The sequence below is a fragment of the Typopeltis vanoorti genome, chromosome 7 (genome assembly GCF_054136105.1).
Source record: "Typopeltis vanoorti isolate ZY-2024b chromosome 7, IOZ_Tvanoo_1.0, whole genome shotgun sequence".
Classification (NCBI taxonomy): Eukaryota; Metazoa; Arthropoda; class Arachnida; order Uropygi; family Thelyphonidae; genus Typopeltis; species Typopeltis vanoorti.
In genome coordinates, this window is record NC_143555.1 from 126,586,916 (window position 1) to 126,600,171 (window position 13,256).

At 37.8% G+C, this 13,256-nt stretch overlaps 1 protein-coding gene across 1 annotated transcript in view; it reads right to left on the reverse strand.

Moving 5' to 3' along the window:
- The window catches only part of LOC150105041 (uncharacterized), a 113,338-nt gene extending 100,491 nt beyond the window's left edge, over positions 1 to 12,847 (reverse strand). The window contains exon 1 of the mRNA XM_090395463.1: positions 12,762 to 12,847. Coding sequence (XP_090251589.1) covers positions 12,762 to 12,818 — 57 coding nt within the window. The 5' untranslated portion in view covers positions 12,819 to 12,847. The remainder of the gene's footprint in view (positions 1 to 12,761) is intronic.
- Between the last annotated feature and the right edge of the window lie 409 nt (positions 12,848 to 13,256).

Consider the following 13,256-nt stretch of genomic DNA (forward strand, 5'->3'; position numbering starts at 1 on the left):
GGTAGTAGGCCTACATAAACACAAAAATATTACACAATTTTCTTTATGCTTCTCACAATCACGAGCTCTGATAAACAACTGCTAATCTGCTGTTCTGTTGTTGGTTACCAACTACTATTGCCAACCAGAAAATACAAAATGCCACTACGAGTCTGTGAAAATTCTGCTACACTACACCGCAATAATGTTTGCTTATCAATCACTGCAAGATAACGCATTACAGGAAGCTCCAAACCTCCCCGTTCCTTTCATCACGTGTTCGTAATCAGGCAACTGTTGATATTGACTTTATATATACATTCAAAACTGTAAACAATCGTTGAATAATAACACTATAATGTAGGCATAATTACTGTAAAGGGAGAAAAGTCACAAAACAGAAAAATGCTCTGGGTTCAGGGCCAGTGCATAAAAATGTTTGGGGCCAGACCCCGGCTGAATTTAACTACTACCTAGCCTCAGCCACAACTTTCAGTAGCACCATGTTCAGTTCTATCTTCAGACACGATACTGCACATAGAACTTGGCATTCTCAACTGCCTCCTCCTGCCATTGACAACAATATCATGTTTGACATAGCAAACATCCTTTCTCAAGCTTTGCCACCTAGAAGAAATCTCTCTAACAGCCAACTCCTCTTTCTCCATAAATTATGCAAAGACAGTTGCATAATAATCACTAAAGCCAATAAGCATCATTCTGGTTATCAATTCCAGTGAATAACAGTGGAAAACAAATGTTGCTCAGAGAAGCTACTGAATTATGATCCCACTAATTCTCAAATGAAAACATTAAAAAGGCTTATATAATAAAAATAATTAACACTGAGTTTATAGGTCATAATAATTATTTAATAAAACCTATATTAAATAATCTAGTTTCGTCACTTAAGCTAGTGGCTTCATCTGGGTTGGGATGAACACACAAATGTACAAGTGTTAAATATGAATCATTACATAACTAAAAACATCGAATGCGTTTTTTTTGTCTAAAAAAATCAACACTCACCATTAAAAAGGCTTTTTAAAAATGTCGCATCTCTGCCTCTAGAAATAGTTAAAAAAAACTCAAACCATTTAGTCCCCCCCCCCATATATATACAGATTCCCAAAAATTCATAAACCCAATAACCCTCTCCATCCCACAGAAGATGCTACTGGCTCTCCCTCTTTTAAGCTAGCCAAACAGTTAGCTAAATCCTAAACCTCACTTACAGGTCATTCTCCTTCTTATATTAAAAATTCCACTCATTTCAAATCTTTAATCCAAAATTTAATTTTAGATAATAACAATATCATGACAAGTTTTGAAGTTCCCCTCCCTTTTCACCAATATCCCTCTTTCTGAAGATTTAAATTTACTAAAAAAAAAAAATGTTCCCCCCACCCAGATATCAATGATCTTTTTAATTTTACCACTCATTCTGGCTACTTCACTTGGAAGGATAACATTTATAAACAGATTGAGGATACAGCTACTGGCTCTCTCCCCCACCTAGTCAATTATTATATGGAGCATTCTGAAAGACATGCTCTTGTTACTGCTATACTCAAACTTTCTATCTTGCTAAGATACATTATGATGTATTCTCTATTTGGCCACATAGTTCAGGCACATTACACTTATTCTCTCCCCCACCACCTCCATCTCAACAAACAGCACTCCAGGATCCAGTTCATTATAGAAAAAAAAAAAATAATAATAGCCTGCCTTTCTAGATACTATAATCACAGATCTTCCCAATGGCACTCTTTCTTTCTCAGTTTATAGAAAACCAAGAAGTTTCATGGAGGGAGGAATTGGAAGGCTGGGATATCGTTAGTGCGTGGGAAATTGTGAAAGAATATTTGTTACCAGCAATGGTAAGTTGTATACCACGAGTGAAGAAGAGGACACAATTTGGAGTAAAGTGGATGACAAACAATATTAAACAGGAATTGCATGTGAAAAAGAGGCTATGGAAGAGATATAAGGAGACAGGTGAAGAGAGGAGGCGTGAAGAATATAAGACACAGGCTAGAAGAGTGACTAGTGTGGTAAGGAAAGCGAAACTGGAATATGAGAGGAGATTGGCCCTAAGATCCAAAGAAAATCCTAGGGAATTTTTTAGCTATGTGGCCAGTAGGAGGAGAAATGACTGTAGAAGAATGATATTGTGGGACAAAAATGGGAATAGAGTGACTGATGCAGAGGACACAGTGGAATTGTTCAATGACCACTTTATTGGAGTATTTCATCCTAGAGGAGTCAGTTTTAATGCTAGAGGGATAGGACTGGTACGAGGTCTGGAGGTACAGGAGGAGAGTGTGTTTCAGATACTGAGTACTCTGGATGTCAGTAAAGCTGTGGGACTGGATGGTATTTCGCCACGAGTTTTGAGAGAATGTGCTAGGGAATTGACAGTACCTTTAACGTGGCTTTTCAATGAAAGTCTGGCTTTGGCAAAGGTGCCCAGGGAATGGAAGGAAGGTAAGATAGTGCCATTGCATAAGGGTGGTAACAGACTGGAAGTGTCTAATTATAGGCCAGTCTGTGTGTCATCAGTAGTTGTTAAGATCTTGGAGAAAGTAGTGAGGGACCGTGTACAGCATTGGGCAGATGAGGGTAATGTTATCTGTGAGAATCAACATGGATTTGTGAAAGGACGCTCTTGTTTTAGCAATATGCTAGCCTTTTATAATAAAGTTACAAGAACATTAGATGAGGAAAAGGCATATACTGCAATTTTCTTAGACTTAGCAAAGGCATTTGACAGGGTGCCACATGATAAGCTGATATTTAAGTTGCAACACATGGGTCTGGATGTGAGATTCGTCAACTGGATTCAGGATTGGTGGTCTGATAGGTATCAGAGAGTTGTGTATGGTGGAGCAGTTTCAAGGAGACAGAAGGTTACAAGTGGGGTCCAGTACTCACAGTACTCACAGGGTCCAGTACTCACAGGGCTCAGTACTAGGACCTATATTGTTTAACCTTTATATCAATCACATTGCCAGTGGATTGCAAGGGGATATTCAGTTGTTTGTGGATGATGCGAAGCTGGGAAGGATTATTAGTAATAGTGCAGATGTGGTAGCCCTGCAAGAGGACTTGAATAAGCTAGGTAGATGGGCAAATGAATGGGGGTGTCAGTTTAATGCAGCAAAATGTGAGGTCTTGAGGTTTTGGAAATATCGATAGGATGCTGCATACTCTATGGGAGGAGTTATACTGGAGGAATTAGGGGAGACGAGAGATCTGGGGTTGATGATTGATAGAAACCTGAAGTTTAGGGGCCATATCGCAAAGATGGTGAAGGTAACACAGAGGATTGCTGCAATTATGAGAAGGACACTGACCTGCAGAGATAAGAGGGTTATCATTCCATTGTATAAGTCTCTGATCAGACCACACTTACATTATTGTTCTCAGATTTGGTCCCAAGGATTTGAAGGGGATAAATTAACTGTGGAAAAGATACAAAGACGGATGACAAAGTTGGTCTCAGGACTGTACAAGGAGAGTTATGAGAATCGGCTGAGGGAATGTGGACTGCAGAGTTTGGCGGATAGAAGAAGGAGAGGTGATATGATTGAGACTTTTAAACTGTTGAGAGGCAGTTACAGGGTTGACACTGGGGAGTTCTTTCACTTGGTTGAACAGCAGGAAGGAGTGATGACAAGAGGCCATCCCTGGAAGTTACGAAAGGAAACTGTGAGCAAGAGGGTGAGGTGTGGTTTCTTTGCATGGAGGGTGGTTGAGCAATGGAATGCATTGCCTGATAGAGTGGTGAGGGCGAGAACGGTCAATGAGTTTAAGGTGTGGTATGATAGACTTTGTGTTTCTTAGGGGGAACCTCCCCTCGATGAGTCTTGACAGACTTTATGTTCTTAGGAAGGACCTCCCACGATGAGTCTTTTGACTCCATGGAGGCCTGAATAATAATAATAATAATATGGCATTATCAAAATATTGTTAATGGAGCCTTCAATCTCTGTTCTACTGAGGCTGAACTCTCCTTTATTCACCAATCTAATGGCTGCAATGCCAAAAAGATCAATAAATTAATTGTACCTCCCATCTCCTTGCATCCCTCTCAAAATGCTAATTGTAGTATTGCCATCATTGCTTCTTATATCTGGATTGCTTCAGAAAAACAGCCAGAACTCTTAAAAAAAAGTACAATCTCTACATAGCATTCAAACCTTATCTAAAGCTGTCTAACCTCATTTGCTCTCCTCTACCTCCTCTCTCAGTCCCAGATATTTAAAAAGTTCCTTGTTATGCAACTCATCTTATTATAGGACCATAGTGGTGTGCCGCAGGGTTCTGTTCTTGGACCACTGCTGTTTAATTTGTTTATTAACAATATAGGAAAGGACCTAAGAGGAACAGTTCATTTGTTCGCTGATGATGCAAAGTTGGGTAGGGCAATAGTGAATGAGAAGATGTCAAAATCTTGAAGGATGACTTGGATAGATTGGAGTTCTGGGCTAAGGAGAATGGATGTCAATTTAATGTGACAAAATGTAAGGTTATGCATTTTGGGGTGAAAAGATTAGCAGCAGTATACCACATTGGTGGAACTGTACTCCAGGAGATTGATGAGGCCAGAGACTTTTGTTAGTGTTGGTGGATAGGGAGATGAAGTTTAGGGGGCACATTGCAAAATTAGCTAAATCAGCTCATCAACTCACTTGGTTGTTGAAAAATACCTTGATGAGCAGAGACAAGCAAGTTATTGTACTTCTGTACTGAGCCATGATAAGGCCTCATCTCGACTACTGTGCCCAGATTTGGTCACCTAGGTTCCCCCCCCCCCCAAAAAAAAGCAGAAAAGGAAAAGGGGAGATATGATTGAGACATTCAAATTGCTAAAGGGTTTCTATAGGATTAATTCAGAAGATATTTTTGAGATCAGGACTGGTGGTGGGAGAACTAGGGGACACCTATGGAAGATGGGCAAGAGTGTGGTTAGCAGGGGTGTTAGAGCTGGGTTCTTTACTTTTAGAGTGGTAAATGAGTGGAATAAGCTGCCAGAGTCTGTTGTGGGTGCTATGACAGTGAGTGAGTTCAAGGCAAGGTATGACAGATACTGTGAGAATGTCGTATAGTTGTGTGGACATGATGTTTAGGGCTTCCCTTGATGAGTCTAAGGACTCCCTGGAGTTGCCCGTAATAATAATAATAATAATAATAATAATAATAGTCAAATTGGGAGATCTGCTATAACATTCACTTAGAAAATCAATATATATATATATATATATATATATATAATGTCCGCGTGGTTAGCCTAGTTGTTACACCCTTCACAACCATATGCCTGGGGAATGAGTGTCCCAGGCTCGATTCCCATCGGTGACGTGAGGAGCTTAAGGATCTTCCTCAGCCATAGTCAAGTTAGCCAGTCTTGGGCGTAGATGGCAAGGTTTTCTCCCCAGTTTATCCTGGAGTTTTTCCTCCCGCAAAGCAGGCAAACCAGCCCCCGTGAACACACGCTTGGGATACCACCAGGAATAAGGAGCAACCAACCTATTCCGCGGGATTATCGGTTACGGAAGCTTACGTGGTAAAATATGTAGGCCTGCGCAAAAGCTTAACATATATACAATGATATATATATCTGATACTATAAGTATGGTCAGTGAGAGTAATATTTCATCTAAGTGACTAAGATGAAATTTAGGAGTGATTAAATGTGTTTTTCAATTATTTATATGTGCTGTATTTATTTTATCAAACTTCATAATGAGCCACTAGCTTGTCATGTGGCAGTCTATCAAAGGCATTTGAAAAATCCAAGTACACCACTGCATATGCATCTCCTTCATCAAGTGACTTTGTCACCTTGTAATACATAAGCAGAATGAGGATCTTCCTCAGCCTGTGACCCCACCCCTCCAATACACCAAAGTTGACCATCATGAAGAATACTGCTGTTAACAACTCATTTCTGAATCCTAGTCTTCACCAATTTCTCAAACACCTTACCAACAACCACAGACACACAGATTGGTCTATAACTTGTAGCCCTGGTTTTTATCTCCCTTCTCTTCATGAAATGGAACAATTTTTTCACCTTCCATTCCTATGGGACTCACCCTGTTGCAAGACTCAAGTAAAACAGGTGTGCCAAAGATGCCATTAATTCCACAGAGCATTCCCTCAAAACACGAAGTAATACTGTCAAGTCATCCTACTGACTTATTAACATCAAGTTTACTTAATTCCTCATATATTACATGTTGATTCACCATCAGATATTGACCAAAAAAAAAAAAAAAAAGACAAAAAACTTCAAAAAGAACCAATAGGGAAATATGGTGCTGCAAGCAGGTGTTGTGTCAGAAAAAAATGATGAGTCATTTTTTTTCTCCACCCAACACATTATCTCAGAAGGAGTGGATAAGGACATGCGTATGCCTCCGGATGGGAAATGTACCGACTAATGTCCCAAGAACATGTAAATATCCAAGTGTGTAAGCTCTGAACAATGTTAAAATAGCCCATGAGTTTAATAGAGAATAGTTGTAAATGAATTAGAATATAAAATCATGCGTAAATTTCCAAGTAAATATGTATAGGCTAGAGCATGTTTTAAGCCATGTAAAAACAGTCCGTGATCACGGCGTCCAATCGGCAATCGCCGTATGCGTGACGACACTGCCGAGTGAGGGAGCTGTTTTGAGGTATAAAGGTTTCGGCGGGGATTCGAATTGCTCTCTTGTCTCCAGATTTCGTCGACACCTAGTTTCCTGTCGGAGAGCTGTGTAGAGCTTGCCGCCATGTGTAGCAAGAATCTCCCCTTGCTATGTATGCTACGTGGGCCAAGGCTGCAACTACAATGTATTCAGATCCATAAGAAGAAAGAGCCACTGATGAGATCGACATCAGTGTTCAAATCTGTGTATGAGTGTTTTCGGTTCGTATGGAAACAAAGGAATAGCAAGGCCGCCATCAGTGAAGATACTGTAAGCAGACCAGAATATCCAGTTCAAGGCAAGAACGGTAAGCATAAGATTTTCTTATGTTAAATGTTGGATTAAAGTAACCATGGAGTAAGGAAGCAGAAGTTAAGGAAACATGCTACTTCCGTGTAGTGCTATAAGAACAGTCTGCGATTTGGACACTTTTGTCTGCAGTTGAGAAGAAAGCATATTAGGCTCCAGGAGGTCAAAGTCCGAACTGTTTGTGTAATTTAGGAACAGTAATGTTATATTGTCAGAACGTAATTAAATGTTAGCTAAAATTTTGGAGGGAGGATTAAGTAAGAATAAGAAGTATTACCCTAGAGAAGTTCATGTCAGAAATATTGAGTTGTCTTGTGTATCTATGCAATATTACATGTCTGATAATATTAGGTAACTTAGTTATAAGAGTCTGAGAATAGATGTACGTATAGAAGTGAGAAATTTATGTCAAGTAAGGGACTATAATATAGAAGTTTTAGATGTGATTAATTAAGTAAAGGGAACCCAGACTCTTTTAGGATTAAGGATTTGATTAATATGTATACTTGTCTTTGTGCCATAATAAATGTGTTTCCTTATTTACATTCAAATGAGTTTGTCATGCTTTCTGCGGATTGAGCTACCATTTGAAAACTTACGTACCGTGCATTAAGGGGGAAACCAATAGTGATATAAGAATCAGGACCACGACTGCATGCCTCATGATCCCCACATTTTCTTTAAGTACTCTTGGATATTGTATCAGAGTTTAGTTGCCAGCTGGCACAGTCTTTAATCAATACAAATTTGTCGGCAAACGAATATCTGATGTTAAGTGATACAAAAAAATTAATGTTAACTGTAAAGTTAAAGTAAAGACAGTTAGAGATATAACAATAAGGCAGTCACATAGTCATACAAACCACAGACCACATAAAAGTAGTATATAACACAGGAGAAAATTACATTAATGTGAACTGGATGGTATGCAATTGTGAAATGATTCAGAGTCAATGACAAACGAAGTTATTCAATGATATTTATTTTGTTCATGTCACAAAATGATGTGATACAGAAAACATCACCTAGATCTGACATAATGCAAGGTGCTGTCAAGATCTGGAAGATCGATGGAGGTGAGATTCAATGTGCTGGCCTTTGTGCAGGACCAAAGACTGATACTGCCATACAGCATTGTCTACAGCGAAACAAAATTGATCTGTTGAAAGGTTTCACATCACTGCATGATGTGTGATTTTTTCTTTCAAATCTACTAGGTGAAAAACTTTGTCCTAATATTTTTACTAGGACAAATCTTTATCTAATTGTAAGCTTTGAGGTAACCCCAAAGCTAAAGTCACAGGGGTTAATGGCTGGTGAACGTGGTAGCCATTTTCATATAAAATAGGCAATTGATTAACTCTACCTCTGTGAAATGTTGACACAATAATGCAAAGCCTTGATCTTGAAGCAACAACAATAACAATGCTAGTGATATGATGGGTGAAGTGAACTGCTTTTCATACTCCCCTTCATCTGTGTAGGAAAACATGATGTTAGGAATAGCTTGTGAGCTTTAAGCTTGCCCATTGGAGACTGTGGAATTAAATATACCCAGCCGACAGTAGAATTACCTTGTAGGATTACCTGTGCTTGTAGTGATCAAATCCATTGTAGTCAGCAGCTTGTTTGATCAGTTGATTTGGGTGCATGACTGCATTTGAAAAGAACTTTATTGCTAGATAGTGAAGAAAAGAAAAGATATATGAAATATTGGTGGATGCACTATAGTTTTGTGTGGGAGAGTTTGATGATTTTGTTTGTGATGTCATCTGGACCTGGTGCTTTTGTTGTTGAGATGATTGATGTGGTATGATTGTTTTGGGACTGGTGAATCTTGTAGATGAGGTTGATATTTATATTTTCATATGCTGGACTGCACTACTTTTCTGGATTGTTCACAAGAGTGAACAATCCAGAAAAGTAGTGAACAATCCAGTGAATCTGATAATCAGATGAATCTGATTATTTCTGATGAACTATGAGGCATCGAGTATCATCCATAAGTATTTGTTTTATATTTGTTGTAGTCATAGTATGTTAGATTTAAGGTATGGCTCCAAGCTGGTGAGGCATAAGTAATTATGAGATGTATCACCATTTGATAAAGTAATAGTTTATTTTGATGTATTTAGTTTGCCACAATGGTTAATCATGGGGAAAAGTTGAACGACAGCTTTGGATACTTTCGTATAGATGAGTTTAATGTGGCTGTTGAATCGTAGTCCTTTATCCAATTGTATCCCAAGATATTTAGTTTCTGTTTGCCATGGGATATTAGCATTAAAGAGTTGGATATATTCTTTGAGGGATACTAGCCTTCTAGTGAAGAGTATGGCTGTTCTTTTTTGAGGATTTACTTGAAGCCTCCAATCAGAGAACCATTTTTCCAGCATGGAGATACTGTCTTGGAGTCTTCTGGATACCAGGCAAAGACAGAGAAAGAGAGAGAGATCTTGTTAATATAGCAGTATCATCTGTGCATAGAGATGAGATGGTTGCCATAGGATTATGAGAGATATCTGCCATGTTAATTGAGAATAAAAGTGGAGCTAGTAGGAGCCTTGTGGAGCTCCAGCTAAAAATTTTTGTTGGGTAGAGTTTATGCCACTAACTTCACCTGCATCTTCCTGTTGCTGCAGTATGATTTAATTAGACATATCATATTTATTGGTATATTTGCACTGATGAGCTTGTATAGAAAACCTTGGTGTCTGATTTTGTCAAAAGCCTTCACAAAGGTTAGGAATACGGCACTACTGTTATTTCCAATTGTATCCTGTAGCAATATATTCGACAATTCAATGGATTTGCTGAACTGTACTGTGGCCTTGTCGAAAACTGAATTGTTCATTTGGAATGATGTTTAATTTATCTGATGATTCTTGCAATTTGAATGGGATGATTTTTTCAGCAATTTTTTCCAGATTGGATAGTAAGCTGATGGGCCAGTAGTTTTGTGGAAACTGTGGGCTTGTGAATTGGAATAATGTCGGCACTTTTCCACGTTGCAGGAAAATACTGCATCCTTAGTATTGTGTTTATGATGTTGACAAGATGCACTACAGCTTTCTGTGGGAGCAGTTTAATGATTTTGTTTGTGATGTCATATGGACCTGGTGCTTTTTTGGTTGTTGAAATGTTTGATGCGGTATGATTGTTTTGGGACTGGTGAATCTTGTAGATGAGCTTGATATTTATATTTTCATATGCTGGACTGCACTGCTTTTCTGGATTGTTCACAAGAGCTTCGGCTTTCTCTATATCTGTATATACATGCTGGACTGCACTGCTTTTCTGGATTGTTCACAAGAGCTTCGGCTTTCTCTATATCTGTATATGCAATTCCATGGGGGGAGAGGCTTATGTTTGTTATGGCCTACATAGGGGGAGAGGTTTATGTTTGTTATGGAGAGTTTTCAAAAATTTCCAAATTGAGTGATCTTCAGGACTAAGAGATGATAGTTTATTTTACCATTCTTTATTTCTGTGGTTTCTGAGAGCTTCTCTAACTTCATTGGTCATTTTTATTATGGACCTTTTGATCTTGTATGTGTGTCATGTGATATTTTTTTCTTTTCCTGGCTTTTTCTTTTCATGGCATGTCGATGTCTTGGAATGTACTGCATCGGCATAAGTTTTGGTCAGTGGTAGCTTTCCTTCCTGATTTGTAGAGTTTATTTGAGTTGGAAGATGATCAGTATGATTGATGAATGTGAACGAATGGGACAGAGGCTGTGTATTTCTTCCCATCCATCAATTTTTAGGATAGAAACTACATCCTTTATAGTTGGTAGGATTAGGCCTGGCAGGTGTAGACAATTCAACTCTCATATGCAGCAAAATCGTCTTGACCTTCAAGTCACAGCATTGGTTTATACCACTCACATGGTATACAAAATTCACTATTTTTTCTCGCTCATGGTGCAATATTTCCCATATTTCATTTTTTAAACTGCTGTATTTTTTTTTAATTGTCAAAATCACTTTCCCATGGGTACCCTTAACCCATCTGGTTAGGGTACCCACCAAGTCTGAGAGTATTTCGTTTATTGGTATTGACTACAGATTACTCTGAATATGGGGTACTTGCGGCAGACCGTTGGTTTAACCTAAACTAACCTAAACTAACCTAATCTAACCTAACCTAACCATCGATTACAGTTGAGTAGATAAATTACATGATTCGGTTAGGTTAGGTTAGTTCAGGTTAGGTACTTAACCTAAACTAACCTAACCATCGATTACAGTTGAGTAGATAAATTACATTTGATTCAGTTAGGTTAGGTTAGGAGGAGGAAAGCATCTCGCTGGAATGTAACCTAACCAAACCAACGGTCTGCTGCAAGTTCCTGTACTACTGCACGTCACGGCGACGTCAACTTGGCGTAACTTCTGGTTTCATCCCCCCCCCTGGTGACGTCTCATCCGATTGCGAACGAACACGGGGTACCTCTCACATAAAAATGCGTCCGCTCCGGTCTCCCGTAGACTGCCATGTTAACGAACCGCCCGTTGGAAGGGAAAGAGTCCGATTTTGGAAATGGATTCATTCAAAAACAAATAACGGGCTCCAATTTATATGAATTGCGTTATTATCATTGAAAGGTAAGAAATTGCCTGATATATTACGTTTGGTATTTAAAGAGGAATGATTCAAACTTAATAAGAACCCATATTATAAACATATGAGAAAATATAAAAGAAGTTAAATTATGAGCGTGAATATACCTAAGCTAACGCAGAGGGAGTAAATTGTGTGTTTTTGTTTAGATACAGTAGTAATTACACAGTCCAGTGTTGATCTACTTTTTTTTTTTTTTTTGGCATTAGGTTAGGGTAACAAGTTGTGTTTTGTTTTATCTTAAGTATTGAGATTTTTTCCTCACAAGCATAAAACTAAAAATCTGCAGGTTCTTATTAAGTTTGAATCATACTTCAGATAAAACAAAACACACAACTCCTTGTTACTCTAACCTAATGCCAAAAAAAAAAAAAAAAAGTAGATCAACACTGGACTGTGTAATTACTACTGTATCTAAACAAAAACACACAATTTACTCCCTCTGCGTTAGCTTAGGTATATTCACGCTCATTATTTAACTTCTTATTCCTTATAAGGACTGGCTTAAAGGGGCGAAGCAAGAATGCTTTTCATATTCCCCGTTATCTGTAGAGGACAGTGTAGGGATAAGGTGTTATTGAGCAATTAAAGCTCTGATCATGGCAGGAGGGTAACAGCAATAGCCTTCAGTTAGAACTTCATTGGCTACAGCATTGCCATCCATTACCCTCCAAGGGTATTGGATTGAATGAATCCCACTCCATTATTTAACTTCTTTTATATTTTCTCATATTTTTATATATGTATTAATACTCTTTATACTGGTATTTTCATACAAATTTAAGCAAAATAAGTTAAAGCTGAACAAATAATCAGCAATTTACATTTTAATTTTAAATATAAAAAAAAAAAAAAATAATTTTTTATTATTTTTTTTATTTTAAATATAAAACTATTGAATCAAACCTATTAACAAATTTGAATGGACGCACGACTGTCTACAAATATTTTTTACGACGAAAGAGCGTAGATGGGTTTGTCATGCAATTTGCTGTCGAAGCCTCTCTAGGTGCGATAAGCTCTGTATACAGAATAAAATACATCATATATAATATAATAAATAAATAAATATAAATAACACACAGTTGAAACAGTTTGCGCTTTATTTACATTAATTTGTTTTCAAGCTACATGTAAATCCTCACCTGTTTAGTTCCTAGAATAAGTGATCTCCACACAGAGCAGATTTCGAAGTAAAACATCCACTGACAAGTATTCAAGGTACTCGCTTCTATTAAATAGGTGACATCAGGGATTTGTTCGTTTAGTTTTGGTTTTGATTTGAGCACGTAATATAAGATACGAGTGATAAGCTATTCGCCAGGTGTTGTACTTCACATAAGTCATATACATCACCATGTTGTATTTTTATTACTTTCTGAGCTAAATATTTTTATGTTGGCTAGTTATTATACCTGGATTTTTTTAAAAAAAATAATTAAATAATAAGAAGAATGTTAAATGGTATTCAGCTTTAATGGATTTCCTCGTTTGAAGCGATGAAGCCATTTTTAAATACGTTTTGGAAAATTTGATTTGTCTGGCAAAACATTATTCTTTAGCTCAGGCTGGACTTTTTCTGTTAAAATTAGAACCCCTTATTATCTGACGAACCGTTTTCGTTTCAATCTGACGATCTG